Consider the following 24,751-nt stretch of genomic DNA (forward strand, 5'->3'; position numbering starts at 1 on the left):
GCTTTTCACCAGCATTTTTTACTTAAAATCAATATTTAAAAATGTTTTCCTTAGAAAGGTTGCCTATGTGATTGGGTGAGTGCCAATATTTGTCAGGAATTGTGATGAATTGTAGATTATGAGAGTGGAATTCATTCGAGTTCCCTATAAATATATTAGTTTTAGAATTGACGATTAACTGTTTAATAGGGGAGAGGAGGAGGTGCAACATATTTTTTTTCCCGAGGAAGCGTACTAATGGCTGATGTTTTTTTGCTTCGTCCCAAACGCTCTCGTCTGCGTCGGTATTTATTTTAAATGTAAGTGATAACGTCCATTTTTGTTGCTATTATGTAAAGATTTGACTGCTGTGTTTTTGTTCTGTTTTTGTAACCCATTTGTTGCTTAAAAAAATTTTTCTTTTTCTAGATTTACTGGAAGATGGGAGAAGATGGTGCTGTTGTCCCTGAACATTGGCCAGTTAGCCTCGGTACAGACATTAATGCTGAATCACCACTGCCAGTAACATATGGCAACAATGGATCAGTTTCAAATATTTATTTCTCAGTGAGTCGGAATCTAGCTCTAATATTTTTAGATGTGAAGAAAGCCTTGTCAAATAAAATCGTGAAAGTCGATATCTTAAAAAGAAAGTTTTAACGTTTATTTGACTGGGGAAGATTTTAACTGATTTGTAAGGGTTGAGCACCTATTCTCTCCTCTTCAAAGGTTTATTTTGGAATAGCTCAGAAACTTAAAATGGCTTGTACAAGAGGGTCGATCAATGTAGAACCGTGTAAAAGTCCATGTACAAATAAAATGGATGGAAAAATTTATGAATGTTGGTTCTATCATTTTATCAAGGTTTTATCATTTCGCATTTACAAATAAACAAATAAATTAAACAACACTTTCGTGCTGAAGAACCTATGAGGGTTTTTGGTCACGCGAAAACCACGTCACTATTTACCCATTAACTCAAATATTGAATTAAATCGATTGTGAATAATAATAAAAATAAATAAACTAAACTATATATATATATATATATATATTAAAAAGAAACTGCATTAAAGACGATGAGAAAAGAAAAATAATAATAACTATAACAAAAAGAAAAATAATAATAATAACAAATCCTTTCTTCAACATCTCAATGCTCAACCCTTCTCTCGAATTAAGTATCCCCGTTACACTTTCAATATTTTTTTTTCCGTGAAAAAGACTATGTCAATAAAAAACCAACAGAAATTAATTAAAAAAACTTTTTCAACAAAAAAAAGTTTTCAAGGAAACAATCTTTGGCAATCCTTCATCCGCACAACGTGCCCTACCCATCTCAACATTTCTTTTATTATAGCCCAAGAAAGCGGGATTGAACCACAATTTTCGTATAGTCTACTTTTCGTTTAGGAGGACCTGCTTTTTGTTTAGACGATTGGCGACAAAGGACAATGATTGGCAATCTGTCACCCGCTGAATGTTTCCTAGCCATCTCAGCGTTTTTCTCATTATATCACTAGAAAGCGGGATTGAGGTATACTTTGTCAAAGAAAACTAGCTTTGCAATAGATCTGAAATTGGAGGTTGCAAAATACTCGAACATAGTATACCTTTTCGTTTCCAATATCAAGTTTACCGGAAACACCTCAAAAATAATAAGTCTACAATTCTGGCTAAGTTCTGATGATCGAAACGCTCCTGTTTATGAGATCTACCGAAGAGTATGGGTAGCTTATAAGAGTGGAAACTGGCGCCAGTAGTCGACAAAAAACTAAGAACATCATCTAGCGTTTGGTGACGCTTGGTATTTTTTCAAGCTATTTAACCGTTTTTCTGTCCGGAACTGAGATTGAAAACTTATTACTACCCTAATTCTTCCAGTTACTTTAAATAAATTAATTGTTCTCAGTATTGCATTGAAAAAAAAATGTCAAGGGTTGCCAAAAGATAGATGGTGGTGATAGTTTTATTTTTGGACCCTAGCGCCAGTATTCAGTCTTATGAATTACCCATACTTTTTGATGTTTATCTTAAACATCTCTCTTACCCATACTCTTTGATGTTTATCTTAAATATCTCTGTTTTTTAATACTTCATTTGTTCTGTTAGATTAACATAAGATTTATTGATATTTTTATAGAGCTCTCCCCCCCAATTCGTCACTTTGGGTAGAACAGGAGACATTGATGCCATCTTGCGAGCAATTCGAACTGCCAAAAAGTTTATCAGTATATCAGTCATGGAATATTTGCCTATCATTATGTTTGACCATCCGAAAAAGTAAGTTCATTTAACATTATTCAAGTTCTTAATTCAATCAATTTGTCTTCTTATATTATGTCGAAGGAGCAATGTGTGCTTTAGATAGTGGTATCTTAAACACTTTAGTTTACATGTAACATAATATGTTTTATGTGGAACATGTGTTTTATGCTTTGCAATTGACAGGTGACGAAAGTGTACCGGGGGGGGGGCAAAATAATCTTTAAATTGAAAGAGGGGCAACTCTTTTGTGCCTCGACTTTTTCAGTTGAAATACGAAAAATGTAATTTTTTTGTCAATGAAATTACAAAAGGAAATTATTTAAAAACCTAAAGGGGATAATTATCCCCTTCCCCTTGATTGATATGCCTGCCTTGTAAGCAGGTATATGTAAGGTGTTCTAAGCAGACGCTGTAGCAGCAGTGACTTAGATCTTGTTAGCTATTACTATTGATTGCCAACGCTATTGTTAGTTGTTTACCTGCTTGCGTTTGCACTGCTTTTCTATATTATCTGGTAAACACCCGTGTCATAAATCTATGGGCAGGGACTACGAAGTCATCAAAGGCTAGATGTCTGATCAGTTTCCAGTTTTTATTGACATTATTGAAACTCCGAACTTTCATTAAAACTGAGCAATAATCATATTATGTTTTAATTCCTATGGCTAATTGTATAAATACCTAGGTCATGGGAACCGCTGGGGAGAGGGGGTAATGGTCCCCCTTGGAAATAAGGAGACTTTACAAAATTTACAAAAAATGAGAAAATAGGGGAATATTCCCATTGAGATGTTGATAAAACAAAGTTCTTGTTTTGCCTTGCTTGCACCCCCTCTCCTTCTTTTAAATTTTCTGTTGGTCCTCACGGCTTGGAGATACTGTTTTCTATAACTATGTGGTTATAGGTCAAGAAAACCTATGTTTGTACATGCCCTTTGTCTTTTTTTGCTAGATTTTTTGATTCAGACGTTTATTACTTCGCCAAAATAAATGCAACAGAAGTTCAGTATGGTTGATGGATAATAGTAACTATTGCAGTGGCCTGAGCTGTTCCTAGGGCTGGTAGTGCCCGGGGCAAAATTATTTCCACTGCTCTCTTCCCGATTCAAATATAAGCAAAACAGGCAAATCAAAGTGATAAATCAGATTGAAGTGGGCGATTCCCAAGCCACACCCCTCATCCTCCCAAAACGGCTCTTCTCATAAGGATGGAAGGGGGCTAAGTAAGTTCAGCATAGTTGAGTGATAATAGTAACTATGGCAGTGACATGTCATTTATCTAATTCTTTGTAGGTTAAGAGATATATTCAATCAAACGAAGGAGTTTAAAATTTAATCGTCTGAATTGTAGTAGAATATCCTATATAATGCAGTTATTTTTGCATGGATACCTGTTGGTTTTATGGAGGGGAGGGGTACCCAGATGTGTTGCCCTGTTCGCCGCAGCCGGGAAGCCGCTGCGGCTTGGGGGTTACCCTCTTTGATCAATTTTTCTTTTATTTGGCTTTTTTCATTATAGTTGAGTCGGGAGGGGGGGCTGCAATTAATTTTTCTCCGGGCACCACCAAGAATGGACTCGGTATGGACACCTTTTGTTTAGCTGGAAGGGAAGAAAAAGTCTGCACTCCTTTTTAGTGGGAAATGGAGTGATTTTTTTGAAGCGTTATACTTTCGGATTATAAAAAGGTATGTTTACTAAAAAGGCGTGCTAAAAAGGTGTAAGTTAAAAATTCGCATTTAAAAATGCTAATATTTGCATTTTTAATGACCTTTTAGTCATCCGAGGATGGGTGGGTGGACAAAAATCATGGTGTACTGCCCTTCAGTTTAAGGTTAGTGCTTTACTGTTAAAGTGTGGATTTTAAGCTAGCAGAATATATTCTTTGGAGTAAAGAACACTCGTTCTTTGCTCGTTTTTTCCAGCTAGAAACTACAAAATATCTTCCCAAAAGATCATTAAAGTTCTGGAAGCACTCCTACAAATTTCATTCACCTAACTCAACTACTTTCCAAGTTAACAAGAAATTCCAAAGAATTTACACATTAAGATCGTCTATTCAAAATGCACCATTTTCCAGGATTTGGCTCAAGTTTTAAATGGATTCTGAAAATGAGGCTTTACTTTTAGCTGTTAGTGTTTATAAATATCAGCACCCTTTGTGGCAAAAATATTAAAGCTAATTACAGTATTAAAAAGATTTAGACAAATCCAATTATGAAACAGTCTAATTTCCACAGTGATTTATTTATGAAATGATGATTAGCTGTCTGACTACTGGTTATCTTAACCTTAAATTGAAGGAAACCTCATAATCTGATCAATAGAAAAATCTTTTAAATTATAAAGCGAGAATTAAATCGTTTTACTGTTTTCTTTAGTGTAACCAATTCTTTTTTTTGTGTTTTCTTATGCTATTATCGACACATTTTCAGAAAATTGAATATGGTATTAGGAAACAGCATAAAACAAGGGACCTATTGGTAGTTTATGATATTTTTTTTTGACTTTATGAAGTAACAGTTTAACGAAGTTATTTAAGTTAGTTAACTAAATAATTTGTTTTATTTTCTTGATTAACCGCTTAAATGCAGTTAGCTTAATTTAAGCATTAGTTTAACTTATTTTCGTATACTTATATATATCTTCTATATATATAAAAATAAGTTGTCTGTGTGTTATGTCTGTCGAGTGACGTCATGTCGTCATGAAGTTAGTTGTCGTCATGTTTGTTTTGACGATGACGTCATTAAAGGTATTTAAGAAATTCGTTCAAAGACAAATTTTTAATTGTAAGAAGATCGTGGACGGAAAAATGTTTAATTGTAAAATGACTGAAGAACCTACAATGGCAACAGCCGAGGAAGCTGCTCAAAGAGTCTATGCCAAAAAACTTGCTGCTGATAGAGAAAGTAAGAAAAGAAAGCGTGCCGAGCAATCACAAGAACAGCATGAAAACAGGCTTGTGGCTGATAGAGACAGTAAGAACAGAAAGTGTGCCGAGGAATCACAAGAGTAACGTGAAAACAGGCTTGCGGCTTCAAGAGATAATGCCAGATTAGGAATGTGCAATTTCCGTCAACGAAGGCGTGTCGAAGAACTACCAGAGCAACGTGAAACCAGACTTGCAGCTAAAAGAGTAAGTGAAAAAAAAAGGCGTGCCGAGGAATCACAAGAGCAACGTGAAAACAGGCTTGCGGCTTCAAGAGATAATGCCAGATTAGGAATGTGCAATTTCCGTCAACGAAGCCGTGTCGAGGAACTACCAGAGCAACGCGAAACCAGACTTGCTGCTAAAAGAGAAAGTGAAAAAAGAAGGCGTGCCGAGGAATCACAAGAGCAACGTGAAAATTATCGCATGGCATTCAGGTACAGCCCAGTCGATGATTATAGTAGATGTGTTCAAATCGGGACTATGTCTAAAATTTGTCCGTACTGCAAGGCCTTGAAATTTAATGGTGAAACAATTGGAATGTGTTGCGCCTCAGGAAAAGTTAAACTTCCTCAACTGGCTGCACCCCCAGAGCCATTGAAGACTTTGCTTACTGGAACTACATCAGAATCTAAGCGTTTTTTTTTTTATAAAAAATCAGAAAATATAGCTCATGTTTCCAAATGACGGCGTTTGGTGCATTAATACAAAAGAAGAAAAAAACTAAAAAAGATAAAAACTACAAAAAAAACTTAAAGGAAAATACTAAAAAAACTAAAAAAGCTAAAAAACTAAAAAAAGGTAAAAACTAAAGACTAAAAAAGAAAAAAACAACAAAAACTAAAAAAAAGGTAAAAACTACAAAAAAAAAACTAAAAAGAAAAAAAAAACTAAAAACTAATAAAAAAACTAAAAACTGAAAAAGAAAAAAAAAGTAAAAAAAGGAAAAAAACTGAAACATAAAGGAGAAAAAGAAAACTATAGACCGGGACACAGGGAACATAAATGACGACCGGGACACTCAAAGAGAAATCACAGACTGGGACACGAGGACACAAATAACAACCAGAAGATATAAATGACGACCGGGACACTCAAAGATAAATTACAGACCGGGACACAAATGACGACCGGAACACAGGGAATATAAATGACGACCAGGACACTCAAAGATAAATTACAGACTGGGACACTGGGACACAAATGACGACCGGGAATATTAATGACGACCGGGACACAGGGACACAACTACAAGGGGGATGCCGGGGGCACAGGGGGATATATAAATGACGACGGGGACACAGGGAATGTTCGATTAGCAATCACATATATATATATATATATATGTATATATATATATATATATATATATATATATATAAATATATATATATATATATATATATATATGTATATATATATATATATATATATATATATATATATATATATATATATATATACTAGCTGTTGGGGTGACGCTTCGCGCCCCCCCAAGCCTCCCCGCGCGCGTAAGTGGTTACGCGCCATATTAGTTACGCGCTATTGTAGTTGTGTCCCTGTGTCCCACCTGTTAAAATAGATAGATTTATATATGTGTTTCAAACTACGTAAGACTTGCGAATATACAACATTCTTGGCTTTCCCATTGTCTGTGCATATACAAAGCCTTATGTACTAATAATGACGTCATATGCAAACGCTCTTTTTACAAACAAACAAACATGCATACACACAACTCGGTTTTATATATATAGATAGATAGATAGATACAATACAAATTATCTGCGTAAAACTTGCGAATATACAACATTCTTCGCTGTCCAATTGTCGCTGCATATAAACAGATTGTCAGGTTTACCGACCCTCGAACATGCAACGTACAATTGTCCATGGGAAAAACAATCAGTATTAAGATCTATACCACATTTTTCTAATGATTGACCTTGCGCTTTTTTAATGGTGATTGCAAATGCTAATTGAATTGGGAATTTCAATCTTTAAATTGAAAAGGCAGATCCGTTGGAATCACGGGAATGCGAGGAATAAGAACAGCCTCACCCTCAAAAGGTTCTGTCAAGATTGTGGCCTCTATTAGGTTTTCCATTGTTTTTTTTACGGCAAGTCGCGTGCCATTGCAAAGCTTTGGTGGGTTGATATTTCTTAAAAGTATTATTGGTACGTCTATTTTTAGTTGTAGCACGTGTGGTGGAAACCCTGAAAGATCCACGGAATTTAAAAATTCAGATGGATAATTAACCGCTTCATTTGGTTCCAAAACTGTGTCGACTGACTTGTAAAGGACTGCCTGGTCTCGAATCTTGGTCAAAAACAATATTATTGATTTCGTGGACGTCTATATTTTTGGGTGCAAGAATCGCTCTTTCACTTAGCCATTTATTATTTTTATAATTGTTTAGAATATTCGGAAATACTTTTTCAATCAATTCATTTTTGGACGTCACTAAATTACAGAAATCAGCAGGTAGTTGTATACGACCTGAAATTGAGTCTATTGGGAGCTTTCCGTTTCCAATTGCCAGCAATTGATCTGAAAATGTTTGACCAGAGTCATCGTTTTGCAATCGGACACGCATATTTGTAGTTAATTTTAATGTTTTTACGTGTGCCCATAAATTAGAATTTTTCAGGCAAGCATTCATTTCGTCTGCAGGAGTTGATCTAGGTATTATAGGTAATGTTTGCCTGAAATCTCCCGCAAGCAATATTAATGTGCTGCCAAAGGGTTTCGACTTCCCTCGCAAGTCTTTCAAGCATTGATCCAGAGCCTCGAGCGATTTTTTGTGTGCCATTGTGCACTCATCTCAAATAATAAGTTTGCATTGCTGCAATACTTTACCCATCCAAGATGATTTGGAAATATTGCACGTGGGAGTTTCTGTAGAATGCAAATTCAGAGGCAATTTCAAAGCGGAATGAACAGTTCTTCCACCAGGCAGCAATGTTGCGGCTATTCCGGACGACGTAATTGCCAACGATATATCATTTTTTGATCGAATTGATGCCAGAATCAGTTTTATCACAAACGTTTTACCAGTACCTCCTGGCGCATCCAAAAAGAAAATTTCTTCAACGTTGTTATCGACACAATGCATTATCGTATCATAAATATCTTTTTGTTCCGACGTTAACTTGAAAATGTTATTTTGTACATACGACAATAGATCACTCGTACTGTAACTTTGTTCACGATCCAATTCTACACATGTCGAAACAGCAGCGATACGGTTAGGTGAAGGCATTCCCAAATCCTGAAGAGGTCTGTTTGCCATACGTACGCACAAATCTTCTATAATAACTAAAGTGTAGTTATAAATTTCTGATGTAAAATCAAAAGTCATATCTGACGTCTCTAACTGTTTTCGATGGAGTATATCTTCAGACATTTTTGACTTATATTTTTCCCATAGCTCTGTAGGAGCTGATGGAGAGCAAGTTGTTAAAATGATGCTAAACAATGCACGAATTTGACTTGGAGTTGACGTTTCGCACGCGTCATTGATGCAGTTATCCCAGCGTTGGTCATTCTCCAATGAATTCAGAGCTTGGCATACACTACGGTAAGTGTCATGTATAGTACCGTTTACAGTTCTCAAATACCCAAAGGATGTCGGACCGGGTACATTCACCAAAAGCAGGCGTAGAAAGTAGCATTCATGTTGATTGGGGTGAATGGTGTAGAGGCTTCCTATCGTGGTAATTTTGAAGATGGTAGGTTGGCTGTCGACTGACTTACCCTGTTTTCGACGTCCAAATACTTTATTTTTAGTATTCCACGTGTAATACGAAGGCACTTCAGTATACAGCAGTTTTTTTTTGCAAAACAATCATTTTTGCAAAGCAAAAAGAAACCGGTTAACTTTTTATCCGGTGGATTCAGGGCTCTTTGTTGCGCGTTGGTTTCCGAGAAATAAACACATTGACCATTCTGTAAATGTACCGCTAAATGAACAACAGCTGGACTACGTTCATGTATCACAAATGAAAGAATTCGCCCAACAGCTTCATTACTGCTTATGTATCTTCCAGCCTGATATTGTACGATTTCGTCGATATCTTTGATTTCGGGCTGCAAGCCAAAAACTGCCATGTCACTTCCTTTGTTGACGTATTTGATTGCCTTTACGGATTTACAGTATTCAACGTTTATGTGTGCATTAAATGTTTTTGATAATAATGGGGAATATGGAACAACCCACTGGTTATCTACTTCAATGGTGGTACCGTTACGCTTCTTTATTATTGCTGTTTTACCGCCATCTTCAGTAGATCTTCTTCTATATTGTGGGTAACCATTCATTGCCAGTAATTGTGTTGGATACTAAAAGTCGAGGATATTGCTTTGTGCACCTTCCTTTGGCCATGCATGGTGAATTTTCGTTCAGTGCACCGCAAGGTCCATGTGTCATATTTTTTAAAATAATATCATGTAACCCCTTATCGACATTTTCATCAGGTATTTCAGCGGAAATCACATCATCAATTTCGTTTGAAGTAATTTTTTTATGTAGCCAGATTAGTATATGTGCGTGTGGCAAACCTTGTTTTTGCAATTCCACTGAGTACATCCAGCATCGCACTGACCCAAACACTTCAAAATTTACTATGTAGTTTATCAGTGATTTCAACTTTTGCCGGAAGACACGGGCCGTAATGTCATGTCTATGAACCGTCGATTGTCCTTGAAGTTAAAGCTACAGTATCTCGTCCCAAGATTGATTACATGTAAATGTAATAAATAAATCTGGACGACCATAGAGACGAACATACGCAATAGCATCTTCAGCATATTCATGCATATGACGGGGACTGCCAGCATATGACGAAGGTAAAATTGTTAATCTTCCAACGTTTGTGGTATTACCGTCATTTATAACTGCATCTCGCAAATGAATGTATTGTTCAGAGCGGAGCTTGGTCTGATTCAGGCGGATATATAGCAAACGTTCTGATTCAATTTTAGCATACATATCAACGACGAATTGGTGAAACAATTGACGGCATTTTAAAATATAATTTTCTTCATCCTGCCGAATCATTAGTCTATAGGAATAATAATGCATTGCACTGCATTTCTTATTCATTTCTTTGTTAGTGGCTGGATTCATCAATTTAATATTAAAGTGATAGCCGTCGGCTCCATCCCAAAAAATGATAGGATATTGTAGGGCATCGTAGCATCGATGAGTTTCAGCAATTCTTAACAACTGAGCGTTTCGCTTATGAAGAATAATATCTCGAGGTAAAAACTGATCACCGACCATAACGATTGCAACTTCGTCGATAGTTGGAGCATTGTATCTACGCACATGTTGGCCAAGAGGCGTTTTGTCAGCGGAAATAACAATTTTATGCGTATCAGTAGGCATCAAATCGATGGCTGTTTTGAACAGACGCACTAAATTATTATTTTCGTGGAAAAGATGTTGCAATTGGGAAACGATTGTCCTTTCAACGTTGGGAGAAATTTCGCAACGTGCATTCAATTCAGAATTTCTATCACTGATGAAGTACAATTGTAAAAATTTATGATTCTCGCCTGAGAATGGTAGAAGGGATCCTGCTCTATGATAAATTTGCCCTTTTACTTTGAAAGTAGACATAAATTGATCTGGATTTTCGATTTGGGCTCCAAACGACGTCATTTGGAAACATGAGTTATATTTTCTGATTTGTGACAAAAAACGCTTAGATTCTGGCGTAGTTCCAGTAAGGAAAATCTTCAATGGCTCTGGTGGTGCAACCAATAGGGGAAGTTTAACTTTTCCTGAGGCGCAACACATTCCCATTGTTTCACCATTGAATTTCAAGGCCTTGCAATAGGGACAAATTTTAGACATATTCCCGATTTGAACACATCTACTCAAGCTATAATCATCGACTGGGCTGTACGAATGCCAGGCGATAACTTTCAGGTTGCTCTGATTCCTCGGCACGCTTTCTTTTCTTACTTTCTCTATCAGCAGCAAACCTGATCTCTTGCTGTTCTTGTGATTCCTCGGCACGCCTTCTTTTTTCACTTTCTCTTTTAGCAGCAAGTCTGGTTTCATGTTGCTCTGGTAGTTCCTCGGCATGCCTTCTTTTTTCACTTTCTCTTTTAGCAGCAAGTCTGGTTTCATGTCGCTCTGGTAGTTCCTCGGCATGCCTTCTTTTATCACCTTCTCTTTTAGCAGCAAGTCTGGTTTCGCGTTGCTCTGGTAGTTCCTCGGCACGCTTTCTGTTCTTTCTTTCTCCATCAGCCTCAAGCCTGTTTCCTTGCTGTTCTTTTGATTCCTCGGCACGTTTTCTTTTCTTGCTTTCTCTATCAGCTTCAAGCCTGTTTCCTTGCTGTTCTTTTGATTCCTCGGCACGCTTTCTTTTCTTACTTTCTCTATCAGCAGCAAGTTTTTTGGCATAGACTCTTTGAGCATCTTCCTCGGCTGTTGCCATTGTAAGTTCATCAGTCATTTTACAGTTAAACATTAATAGATTTCTACGTGAACGCATGTCTTAAATATCTTTAATGACGTCACCATCATAACAAAAATGACGATATATATATATATATATATATATATATATATATATATATATATATATATATACTAGCTGTTGGGATGGCGCTTCGCGCCCCCCAAGCCCCCCCGCGCGCGTAAGTCGTTACGCGCCATACTAGTTACGCGCCATTGTAGTTGTTTCCCTGTGTCCCACCTGTGAATATAGATAGATTTATATATGTGTTTCAAACTCCGTAAAAATTGCGAATATACAACATTCTTGGCTTTCCCATTGTCTGTGCATATACAAAGCCGTATGTACTAATAATGACGTCATATGCAAACGCTCTTTTTACAAACAAACAAACATGCATACACACAACTTGTTTTTATATAGATAGATAGATAGATAGATACAATACAAATTAACTGCGTAAAACTTGCAAATATACAACATTCTTCGCTGTCCAATTGTCGCTGCATATAAATAGATTGTCAGGTTTACCGACCCTCGAACATTCAACGTACAATTGTCCATGGGAAAAACAATCAGTATTAAGATCTATACCACATTTTTCTAATGATTGACCTTGAGCTTTGTTAATGGTGATTGCAAATGCTAATCGAATTGGGAATCGCAATCTTTTAAATTGAAAAGGCAGACCCGGAAATCACATCATCAATTTCGTTCGGAGTAATTTTTTTATGTAGCCAGATTAGTATATGTGCGTGTGGCAAACCTCGTTTTTGCCATTCCACTGAGTACATCCAGCATCGCACTGACCCAAGCACTTCAAGTTTTACTATGTAGTTTATCAGTGATTTCAACTTTTGCCGGAAGACACGGGCCGTAATGTCATGTCTATGAACCGGTGATTGTCCTTGAAGTAAAAGCTGCAGTATCTCGTCACTGATGAAGTACAATTGTAAAAATTTATGATTCTTGCCTGAGAATGGTAGAAGGGACCCTGCTCTATGATAAATTTGCCCTTTTACTTTGAAAGTAGACATAAATTGATCTGGATTTTCGATTTGGGCTCCAAACAACGTCATTTGGAAACATGAGTTATATTTTCTGATTTGTGACAAAAAACGCTTAGATTCTGACGTAGTTCCCATAAGGAAAGTCTTCAATGGCTCTGGTGGTGCAGCCAATAGAGGAAGTTTAACTTTTCCTGAGGCGCAACACATTCCCATTGTTTCACCATTGAATTTCAAGGCCTTGCAATAGGGACAAATTTTAAACATAGTCCCGATTTGAACACATCTACTCAAGCTATAATCATTGACTGGGCTGTACCTGAATGCCAGGCGATAATTTTCAGGTTGGTCTGATTCCTCGGCACGCTTTCTTTTGGCATTATCTTTTGAAGCCGCAAGCCTGTTTTCACGCTGCTCTTGTGATTCCACGGCACGCCTTCTTTTTTCACTTTCTCTTTTAGCAGCAAGTCTGGTTTCGCGTTGCTCTGGTAGTTCCTCGACACGCCTTCGTTGACGGAAATTGAACATTCCTAATCTGGCAGTATCTCTTGAAGCCGCAAGCCTGTTTTCACGTTGCTCTTGTGATTCTTCGGCACGCTTTCTGTTCTTACCTTCTCTATCAGCCGCAAGCCTGTTTTCTTGCTGTTCTTGTGATTCCTCGGTACGCTTTCTTTTCTTATTTTCTCTATCAGCCGCAAGCCTATTTTCACACTGTTGTTGTGGTTCCTCGTCACGCTTTCTTTTCTTACTTTCTCTATCAGCCGCAAGCCTGTTTTCTTGCTGTTCTTGTGATTCCTCGGCACGCTTTCTTCTCTTACTTTCTCTATCAGCCGCAAGCCTGTTTTCTTGCTGTTCTTGAGATTCCTCGGTAGGCTCTTCAGTCATTTTACAATTAAACATTTTTCCGTCCACGATCTTCTTACAATTAAGAATTTGTCTAAGAACTATTTTCTTAAATACTTTTAATGACCTCATCGTCATAACGAACATGACGACAACTAACTTCATTACGACATGACGACATGATGACATGACGTAACTCGAAAGTTGTGTGTCTGTTGCCCTTGTAGGTTCTTCAGTCATTTTACGATTAAATATTTTTCCGTCCACGATCTTCTTACAATTAAAAATTTGTCTTTGAACGATTTTCTTAAATACTTTTAATGACGTTATCGTCATAACAAACATGACGACAACTAACTTTATGACAACATGACGACATGATGACATGACGTCACTCGACAGACAGACAGACAGACATAACCCACAAACAACTTATTTTTATATATGTATATATATTTATATATATATATATATATATATATATATATATATATATATATATATATATATATATACACGTATATATATATATGTATATATATGTATATATATCTATATATATATATATATATATATATATATATATATATATATATATATATATATATATATATATATATATATATATACAAGTATATATATATATGTATATATATCTATATATATATATATATATATATATATATATATATATATATATATATATATATATATATATATATATATATCTTTCTATATTCACAGGTGGGACACAGGGACACAACTACAATGGCGCGTAACTAATATGGCGCGTAACGACCCACGCACGCGGGGGGCCTTTGGGGGGCGCGAAGCGCCCCCACCAACTAGGTGTTGGGGTGGCTCGAAGCGCCACCCCAACAGCTAGTATATTTTGTATGTATTTGTATGAATGTTTTAGCTGTAAAAATTGTATTTTTTACAGCTAGTAAAGTCATTTTGTATGAATGTTTTATACGAATTTTTTTCGTCTCCGTTATATTTGACGTTAACTGGTCGCTTTGAAAGAGGTTTACAAAGTGTCTTTTGGTCAATAATTCAACTGGTGAAAGAAACTCAAGCTTTTGAGATTTCAACGATGAACACATTTTAGCTAAAAATGACACATTTTGGATGCTCATAGGACACATTCATGGACAAATAGTTGGCAATCCTGGCCCACTCACTTTTTAAATAATAAAACCAAAATTATACACAGATCCAGTGCCAATAATGTATCCCTTGTATCATTCGGAACGTTGAATTATGATCAGCTTCCAAGATGAATTTCTAACACGAATAAAACTTTCCATAGAAAGATTTAGAAGAATCATTTTTCAGTGTGAAGTTGAGGTATTGATTAAGTGAATGCCCCCGCATTTCCTTGTTAACACTTATTGTGCAATATCTATTTTGAATTTTTGAACTTGTTTCTGATAGCCTTTTTTTTCCTAAATTGTGTTTGTATTTAATTCATATGACTAAGGATTCTTTGTGTGTTTATTTGTTTAATTCTTTACAAATTATGCAAGATTTAACTTTTTTAACGTTTTTACCTTCTTGACATGTTGATCTTTTTTTTATTTTTTTTTGTGTCATTTTTTAACCCTGGAGTACGAGTTCCGGCCCATCTCTGCTTGTGACAATCACTTTTTTTAAAGCAAATCTTATCTCTTATCTTAAAACGAATCTTTATCGCAGACCTCTCAGAGTGAATATCTACGGAATACTTTTGAAATTAGAAAATATTTAATCTTTGAATAGCAGTTTACTTGTTCGTAAATCTGGCTAAAGATACAAAGATGTAGCATTAGTAAACCATGCTTGGGAATAAATATATGGGGACCAAAGTTTTTCAAAGTGATCTCTCTCCATTTCAATTGTTTACTCAACTTACAAGCGTGGTTTCTGCTGGGGGGATTTTCCAAGGAGAAAATTTTCCATGGGTAAGGAATTTTTCGGGGGGCGAACTTTTCAAGAGAATACTTAACACGGGGGGAATTTGCCAGAATTCTTATACGAAATTCTTTTTATTTGTCTTACTTTCTCTTTCCCGAATCGATTTTGCATGTGGAGGCGTTAAAGGAATCCGGGATAAATTTTCACCAGGATTGACTTGTCTAGAAGATCTTTCCGTGGGAAGAGAGGGGTTTTTCCTTTCTCCCTTTCATCTCTACAACAAGCATGACATTAAAGGTATAATTCAAAAAATCTGATTGTGGTGTGGGGTGTGCACAAGCCTAATAACCACTTTGATAATTCTACGAGCCTTTCCCTTTTACAAAATATTGATTGAAGATGCTGAGTGGATATGTGTGAGTCCATATTTACTGCTTCTACAAAAAATTACAGGACTTGGAAAATCTATAAAAACTTTGAAAGCGATTACGTTTCTATCGGAATAAAACTAGGCCTGGCAGGACTCGGATTTCGCTTCAGTTATCGGAATGACTCTTTGCAAGAAGAAAGTAGATAATTTTTGCTCTATTTTCTTTGTTTTTCAAATCATTAGAAACTGTTTTGTGATTAAAAAAAGAGCTAATTCTGTCAGGCATCTCTGTTGCCTCTCATGTAACAAATACATGAAGTGAAATGTGGTGCAAGTAAGTAAAGATGGTTAAATAGACATGTGTGCAGCTAGGGAGGGGGGTGGCTGTTGCTTTCAGAATACAGAAAATATTATTTGCTAGAGCATTGCTTCAACGCTGGTGTTAACACTTGTTCCGTTTAATTGTGGGAAATACTGATTTATATGAGGATTACAAAAAAGATTTGGAGAATTTCAGTGACATTCCGACTAAAGATGAATCAGTGAGTAAATTGACAGTTATATCTTTTCGATAGTTCTATTTTTATTGGACTCATAGACTCAAATTATCTGAAATAAATGCTTGAAATCAATATGGCGGCAAACAGTGTTGTCAATGCGCAACGCTAGTTCTGGGACAGTTGTCATCCGAGAGTGTCGTCATAGTAGCATCAAAATAAATAGTAGCCAAATGGGCGGAGCATTCAAATGAGCTCGTCAGTCACCGAAAAAAGGCGTCAATAAATGTGTAGCATGGGATGCCAATTTAGCCGATTATAGCTATGCACTACTCTGCGACGGCTGTGAAATGAGGTTTTGTGTAGAGTGCCTGGACATGTCGAAATCAGAATACGAACTTTTCACGATAATGAGTTCGTCACCTGGGGTCGATATGGTACTGCCCCGTTTGCAAATAAAAAGATCAGGAAAACACTCCTGAGGTTATTAGGAAGATTGTAACTGAATGTCTCGCTAACTTCAAAACAGATTTGCAAAACGAGTTGGAACTTAAATTTTAAGCTCTATTGAAACCAGTTGAGGAAAAAATTGCGTTTAAGTGCTCAAAAGGCGAAGTAAAAGTTGTAGTTATGCAGGAAAATTCAAAAGTGAAGGAAAGTCTACGTGAAGATCCCTTGAGCACCCAAGTAAAGACCTCTACATATTCCACTCGAGCAGTGCAATGTAAGCTATGTATTGTAATACAAATCAGAAAAACCTTATATTGTTCGGAATAGAAGAAAAAGGGATGGCAAGTCAAAAACTACAGAATGAAGCTGATCTACAGGTCATTAATAATGAAATGATGCAGAGCTGTTCAGTTAAATGTTCTTTTTGAGTGCGGTTGGGTCGTAAGCAAGCGTCTTGCTTTGTCTTGAAAAGATTTTCCCTATTGTTTCAACTTTGTATTTGTTTGTTAAGCAAGCTAACAGAAATAGACCAGTTAAGTTAATATTTAAGTCACTAATAGGCCGTAATTCAGCCGCCTTCTTTTTACCAACATAGAAGTTGAGCTCAAAGCAAAGATTCCGTATTTTCGGATTGCGCATGACAGGAGTGATGCTGAGCTGCCGATGAAAAAGAAATATGATGCTTTGAAACAGCAACTGAAGGAAAAAATTTATGCTGATGAGGTTGGTTGGAGGATTAAGACTTGCAGAAGTGAGTCGGAATTAGATCAAGAGCAGCGGCCTTTTCGTCCCCAAGCTGAATTTGAAATGTGGTAGTGATCCTCTTTTGATGCTTTACACTTGTGCTCTCTTGTGCTTTACACTAACGCAGATTGTCTCTTCTCCAAATGGGTTGTAGAGTTTAGCGAGTTAGTTAATGAATGGAAACCACACGTAGTCGCTGTTACGGAAGTTCATTTCAGTGATCCATTTATTTATGCTCAGCAGTTACCACGTTCTAGTTTAAGATTAAACAAATCATTTAAAAGGGGGATCTGTGTCTACATTCAAGAATCTGTAAAGTTTTTTGTGATAATTGATCCGTTAGCACATTCAGTGTCAGAATGCTTTTGTATTGACGTCAAGCTACCTTCTCAAAGCAGTTATAAGCATATTGTTGTTTTTATTGGAGTCCTACATCCGGTCTCACAAGCCCTGTTAACAATTCTAGCATTCTTGCGTGCCTTTCTCGTCTTGCAAAATGTTGTTCCAAATTGCTTATTTTGGGTGACTTTAACTTACCGTGCATAGATTGGTGTGTCCATAGTACAAGTCAGCCAAGTCTGTCTTATGAACAGCAGTTTTAAGATAGAGTGGAGGATCTTTACTTGTACCAGTATATTGATAGGCCAACTCTAGCCAGAAAGGATGCTGCCCCATCTATTTTGGACCTTGTTAATACTGAATCTGTAGATGATGTTTTGAATATAGATTTAGATCATCCTTAGGTAAAAGTGGTCATGTTGTCTTCGATTTTTATATGAATGCTAATGATCAGAGAGAAGGGGTTGAAACTTAGAAGTATAATTATGTTAATGCAGATTATGAATCGATGAAGAAAGCATGTGCCAAAAACTGGTTAGGTGTCTCCAGATTCAGCCTTATAATTTCTGAAAGAAGTTTTAAAGTAGTGTAGGGATAGTATTGTTCCATTGTTGAGTAAATGTTTGACCATAGAAATGTTTAACCATAGCTTCTATTTCCTCTATAATGTTTTCTATAGCTTCTATGATTCAATCTTCTACTACATCACCGAAAATACTTTGGAAGTATGTAAATAGAAATAAACCAAACCTGGCACCCTCTATATCAATAGTCACATATCCAGCTACACAATTAGCAATTGATAATGATTTTGAAAAGGCCAACATTTTTAATGAGACCTTTGCTTCTGTTTTTGTTAAGCCAAAACCAAAATTTTTAATCAGAAATTTTCATTTAATAACTTGATAAATTTAATATTAAGCTTTTTTTCATATTTTTGAATTGCGAAGAAATCCAGGCCAAGTTAGGCCTGCTAAGGCACAGATTCATAAATCCAACAATTTATGAAGTCTTGATATTTATCCTTATTTAAATCTGGATTTCCCATTCTCAAACACAGTAACGCCCTCCAGAAATATTTCCATACAAATTACCTTTTTTTGGGGGGGGGGAAGATTCATGTCCTTTTTTGTGAAAGCTGCCCCCCTCCCGTCGAACAAGTATTCTGATAACTTGTCACAATTCCATGGCTTAGCCCAAAAGAAGAGATAAAATCACTCTTACTTTATAATTTACCGTTTTTTACCTTTGTAAAATAAAAAAAAGACAATTTTTTTCAACTGAAAGTAAGGAGCAAAATCAAACTTAAAACGAACAGAAATTATTACTTATATGAGGGATTGCTCCTCCTCAACACCTCACTCTTCACGCTAAAGGTTTTTATTACCTAAAAAAAGCTTCTTATTGTTCGAATTAAACAAACGTAGTGCTTCAGAAGTCTTTGTTAAAGAATAGGGACATAATTCAAACTTTACCTTAAAGAGCGAGGTGTTGAGGAGGAGCATCCCCCTTCATATACCTCATAATTTTTGTTCGTTTTAAGTTTTAATGTTGCTCATTACTTTCAATTAACAAACTTGTTTTCTATTTAATTTCTGATTGCTTTTTAAACAATGCCAGGAAATCTGGCTAAGCCTCCACGGGAAAATCTTTCTCTCCAAGGATTTATTCTCTAGACAATTCCATCCTAATGAAAATTTACCCCGGACAATTACCCTTAACATCTCCGCGCGTAAAATTGAATCGGCAATTTTGATCGAGCGATTTTGAGAAAAAAGGGGCATGGGAGGTAGACCCCGAAGCCATGTCGAAATGAAAGTTGGCGGTGGTGGATACAATCGCGTCGGCAACTGCGCGCCGCCAGCGGCGCCGAAAAATGATTGGCGGCGTGCCAACAATTGATCGTCAATTGATTTAGTTTTTTGGCTACTTTTAAAAAGTTTTGGAAACTTAATCGATATCAGGTTTTCTCATAATTCGGTTAGCAATTTCTTTTTAGTTTCATTACCGCGACCAAACATAGGACAAAATTAGGATGAGACATCAATCTTAACTTCACAAAAACATTCTTTTAATCCAAATGATCGACAGCGAAACCTTAAACTGTCTGATAATTGAATGAATCCGACAAAATAGGTAATTCAAAATTTGATTCAAATTCAACTCTAAAACTTGAATTAAACAAATTTACTTGTACCATAAATCCTTGGCTAACTTATGGAACATCAATGGAATCTGATGAATATATCTTACTTTATGTCCGAATTTTCTGGTCTTGCAACCTGCAATCCACTTCTTTGACTACCCTACCCTTCAACCCTCTCTCTCTACGCTACATAAGCTATTATTTCTTATTACTTCAAGATTGAGTCCTCTCACTTAAGAGTGATAAAATAAAAATTTTAAGATTGAATATTTTAACCAACTCCTTTGAGAAGGAAAAAGTTTATTTTTTTTCTGCTTCCCATCTCAGCAATTAAGGTACTGTGGTCGTGGACATACTTGAAAATGGCGGGTAAGCATATCAAACGATCGAAGTTTTACTTTAGCATATAAAATTTAATATCTGATTTTCTTCTAAATAGCCAATTTTCAGAAAATTAGCATGTCGTTTTTTAAGAACAGTTTGTTCCCTGGCGTTAGAAGAAAAAAGAAGAAATATTTTTGTAAAGAAAGACTTTTCTATAAAAAGGGGCAACATGTTATAAAGAAAAGTATCGTTTATAATTATATTATTAATTGTATTATTAATATATTATTAAATTTTTAGTTCTGGCTTTAAATTTCAGAATTTAATTTGAATTAAGTTTTAAATTCCCTATTTTGTCAATTCTCAGGCAATTTAAGGAGCCAGAATTAAAAATTCAAAACACTTAGCTAAAAATAAACTCTGGCTCTTTCCTTTAAAGTTTTGACAAGCTTGTAGTTATCATGTATAAAAATAAGCTTGTTTATACGACATGGAGCCAACATAGAATGCAAATCAGTGACAATTACTTCTGCACCACTGAAAACCCTTTCTGGTGCAGCACTTGTTGCCGGCAACGATAGAAATCTTGCCAAAGCTGCAATCCATGACAGCTGAATAAACAAATTTTTCAGAAGAAAATTGCTGGATTGATTGCATCAACTAGGACAGTATCTTTTCATCTTCTGGCATGGGCTGCCAAGGCCAGATATAAATCGACTTTACGCCTAATCACATCATCATTTTCAACCTGTTCTGTATCATCGCTCTCACACATTTATCTGATCAAGCAGCTTCCTTTTCTTATGTTTGTCATGAGGAAATGTAGAGTTTCTGCTCTTCTGAGAAAATCTACTTACCATATTCACACAACTGATTGGGGTAGCTGATCCACTGACAGCACTAGAGATTACAGCCTCTTCTTGAAGCGATTTGAGGGCCCTTTCCTTTTTGTACAAAAGAATTTCTACTGCACTAAAATGCTCACCACAATTGGAAGTGTAGGGACCTGGAGCGTTGATTGGACACACTCTGTTCACAGGAGATGTGATAAAAGAACCTTATGCCAGTCTCTAGCACTAGAGTCTTAACCATTTTGAATGAGAATTCCCTTCTTGTCAATGAGCCGTCAAGAAGGTTCAGATACTCACCAGTTTCATTTATATTGAATGTTTCGAAGTCCAAAAGTGTAACTATCATCCTTAGGGTGGGAAGTGAAATTCAAACATATTTCTCGTCATTTCTTTCAGAAGCAGAATACAGCTACTATCATTTGGTTAAAGTAGTTTGTTAAGTAGTTTGTTAAGTTTGTAAAGTAGTGGTTAAGTATCAGTTTGGTTTAAGGTCACTGCTTTAAGTGACCTTAAAGCAGGCCCCAACAGAGCCGAGCAACATTCAGGGTGGGAAAGAATTCTCTTTCAATAGCCTCAACTGTAGTAAAAAATTGATAGTAGAGAGCAAAGGTCACGAATTAGTTCATATTCCTCATCACCTAGAGCAAGACCGGGTTTCCCAGTTTTACACAAAACATTTGCCAGAGGGCCTTTGTATTGAATAATTACTTTGCATCATACTATATGTTGCATTCCATCTTGTGGGCAAATTCCATTTTAAGGACCTGTATTGTCCATATGGTAACGTAGGAGGTAGATGATCTGCTACCTCAACAATGTGCAACTGAGCATCAGCATCAAGAACCCCATCTAAATCACAAAATCTTTTAAGGAATTCATTTCAATTTTCAGTTTGAATGTTTTTGAGAAGGTTGTTAGGAAGACCAAGAATTCTTTTCATATAAATTTTGTTCTTCCGCTTTATACATTATTCCATATTCTCATGTAAAGAAAAGTACGTATGTAAAAAATCTTATTCTAAGGCTTTTGTAGAATAGCTGCCTTTTTTGGATATTGTAAAGTATCTATAAGTAAGGCATTCGAGGAAAATCATGACTAGTTGAAATGAAACTAATTTTAACCAGAAAGTATACCATTTTAGCGAAGAGGACAGACACAAATGAATGATAATCTTAAGTCTATAGTTAATGAGTAGATACAAAAAATTTTTGAGAGGATCCAACATTTTTCCATGTACCATTAAATATTAGATTTTGCATTATATCTGCTTCTTAATAGTCTCAGAAAATAATTCGGTACTTTAAATTTCCGGCGGCAAGCCGCCGCCAACTGTATCAGTGGCGGTGCCGGCGTGCTGAAACCTTTTTGGCGGCGTTGCGCTGAAAGGTTTTTGGTGGCGTGCCGCTGGTTTTCAGTGTGGATTCGAGGATTAGTGGGAAGGGGCCTAGTTTACCTCTAATTTCTTAGGTCAATTAAAAAGGGTACTAGAACTTCTAATTTCTATTCGAATGAGCCCTCTCACTATATTCTAGGTCCGTTGGGTCGATACGATTACCCCTGGAAAAAAAAACAACTAAAAACAAACAAATAAATAAACACGCATCCTTGGTCTTTCTTCTGGAAAAAATCAAAAATTCCACGTTTTTGCTGATAGGAGCTTGAAACCTCTACAATGGAATTCTCGGATATGCTGAATCTAATGGTGTGATTTTGATTAAGATTCGAGGACTTTTAGGGGTGTGTTCCCTCCTTTTTTAATAATCAGGCATATTTTCTCAGGCTCATAACCTTTGATGGGTAAGACTCAACTAAATGAAGCTTATTTCTTTGAAATCGGCATAAAATGCCATTTTTTAATATATTTATTGGCATCAAAATTTCGTTTTTTAGCGTTTCGGTTACTATTGACCCGTGTCGCTCTTTACTTACAATATGCAGTGTTCTTAGTTCAGAGCATACTTTTGTTTGTTTGTATTTTTGTAACCCCTTCCCCCCTTCTGAATGTCGACTGAATTTTGTGAATTTTAACCTTATTTTAGTCGTTTTTGTATATTATTAAAAAAATATATTTGTAACTAAGTCTCTTAATTTTTGCTTGGTATGAAGGAACATCACCTATCGTAGGCTAACGTTGGGTCAGCACACATTTTTTTTTTCAATTCCCTGTTATGCTTCCGTGTTTTATTCCTGTTCTGCTGTCTTTCATGTGTTTTCCTTATAATTAGTTTATAGCCCCTGATTTCCGGGGGGGCTTGGCCTCCTTGGCCCCCTCCTTGCAGTCAACCCCGAGGCAATAATGACTTTAAAATAAGAATTTAGAATTAATACCAAAAGCTTTAAAAATACCAAGAACCAGAAACTCCTAGTACCTCATTCAAGGCCGTTTCCTTGATTTTTGTTCGGGAGGAGGGGCAAAAAAATTAAAATGGATTAAAAATGTGTTTGTATGCATTTTTATTACGCTTTTCCGAGATGGATAAAATCTTATTTTTTTGGGGGGGGGGGTATTATTGTTCTATACGTTGCTTATTATTTTTGTTTCTTTACACATTAATATTAATATTTTTCTTTCCCGGTGCAATATCTTTCGAAATGTGCAGGCTGATGTTTGATACCTTCCTAAGTTTCAAAAAACTTTTTCATATTGTTATATTTCTGGATCCTCTTTTTCCCCCTCCGTCCAAGGAGATTAAAGAAACTTCTCAATGTTTATTTCCTCTCTCAGTCTAGTTAAGTTTTTTCTTAGTATTAGATAAGGAAAAAACTACATAAATAGAGAGAAACTGTTTCTTTTTTTTTCGAAAACTAATCAGTCGAAGTGCCGAAGTTTCTTTGGTTGTCTCCAGAGATTATAAAAAAGGAGATTGACAGAGAAAGGAGATTGATGAAATAAAAAGTAGATTGAGATAAACAAATCATCACGCAGGTACCTTCTTTATGCGCTCCGTGTCTTCAAATTAAAAATAGATTAACATAAATAGAAGTTGATTTAAAAGAAATTAGCATAGATTAAAAATAGACTGAAAATAAAAATTGATCATTTAAGATTTTTTGAAGGCTATAAGTGATTAAAATAGATCATATAAAAAGGATATAAAATCATAAAAAATGAGATTAATCACAAAAAAGTTGATTGAGATAAACAAAATCATCAGGAAGTTACCTTCTTTATGCGCTTTGTGTCTTCAAATTAAAAATAGATTAACATGAATGGAAGTTGATTTAAAATAAATTAGCATAGATTAAAAATAGACTAAAAATAAAAATTGATCATGTAAGATTTTTTGAAGGCTATAAAAGATTAAAAATAGATCATATAAAAAGGATATAAAATCATAAAAAATGAGATTAATCACAAAAAAGTAGATTGAGATAAACAAAATCATCAGGAAGTTACCTTCTTTATGCGCTTTGTGTCTTCAAATTAAAAATAGATTAACATGAATGGAAGTTGATTTAAAATAAATTAGCATAGATTAAAAATAGACTAAAAATAAAAATTGATCATGTAAGATTTTTTGAAGGCTATAAAAGATTAAAAATAGATCATATAAAAAGGATATAAAATCATAAAAATGAGATTAATCACAAAAAAGTAGATTGAGATAAACAAAATCATCAGGAAGTTACCTTCTT

General features: G+C 35.7%; 1 protein-coding gene across 2 annotated transcripts in view; it reads left to right on the top strand.

Moving 5' to 3' along the window:
• The window catches only part of LOC136029978 (5'-3' exonuclease PLD3-like), a 138,153-nt gene that overhangs the window by 58,202 nt on the left and 55,200 nt on the right, over positions 1-24,751 (top strand). For both annotated transcript variants that reach the window (XM_065708546.1, XM_065708547.1), the window contains exons 6-7: positions 409-546; positions 2,123-2,262. In XM_065708546.1, coding sequence (XP_065564618.1) covers positions 409-546; positions 2,123-2,262 — 278 coding nt within the window. The remainder of the gene's footprint in view (positions 1-408; positions 547-2,122; positions 2,263-24,751) is intronic.

Source organism: Artemia franciscana, chromosome 8, assembly GCF_032884065.1.
Source record: "Artemia franciscana chromosome 8, ASM3288406v1, whole genome shotgun sequence".
In the NCBI taxonomy this organism is placed as follows: domain Eukaryota; kingdom Metazoa; phylum Arthropoda; class Branchiopoda; order Anostraca; family Artemiidae; genus Artemia; species Artemia franciscana.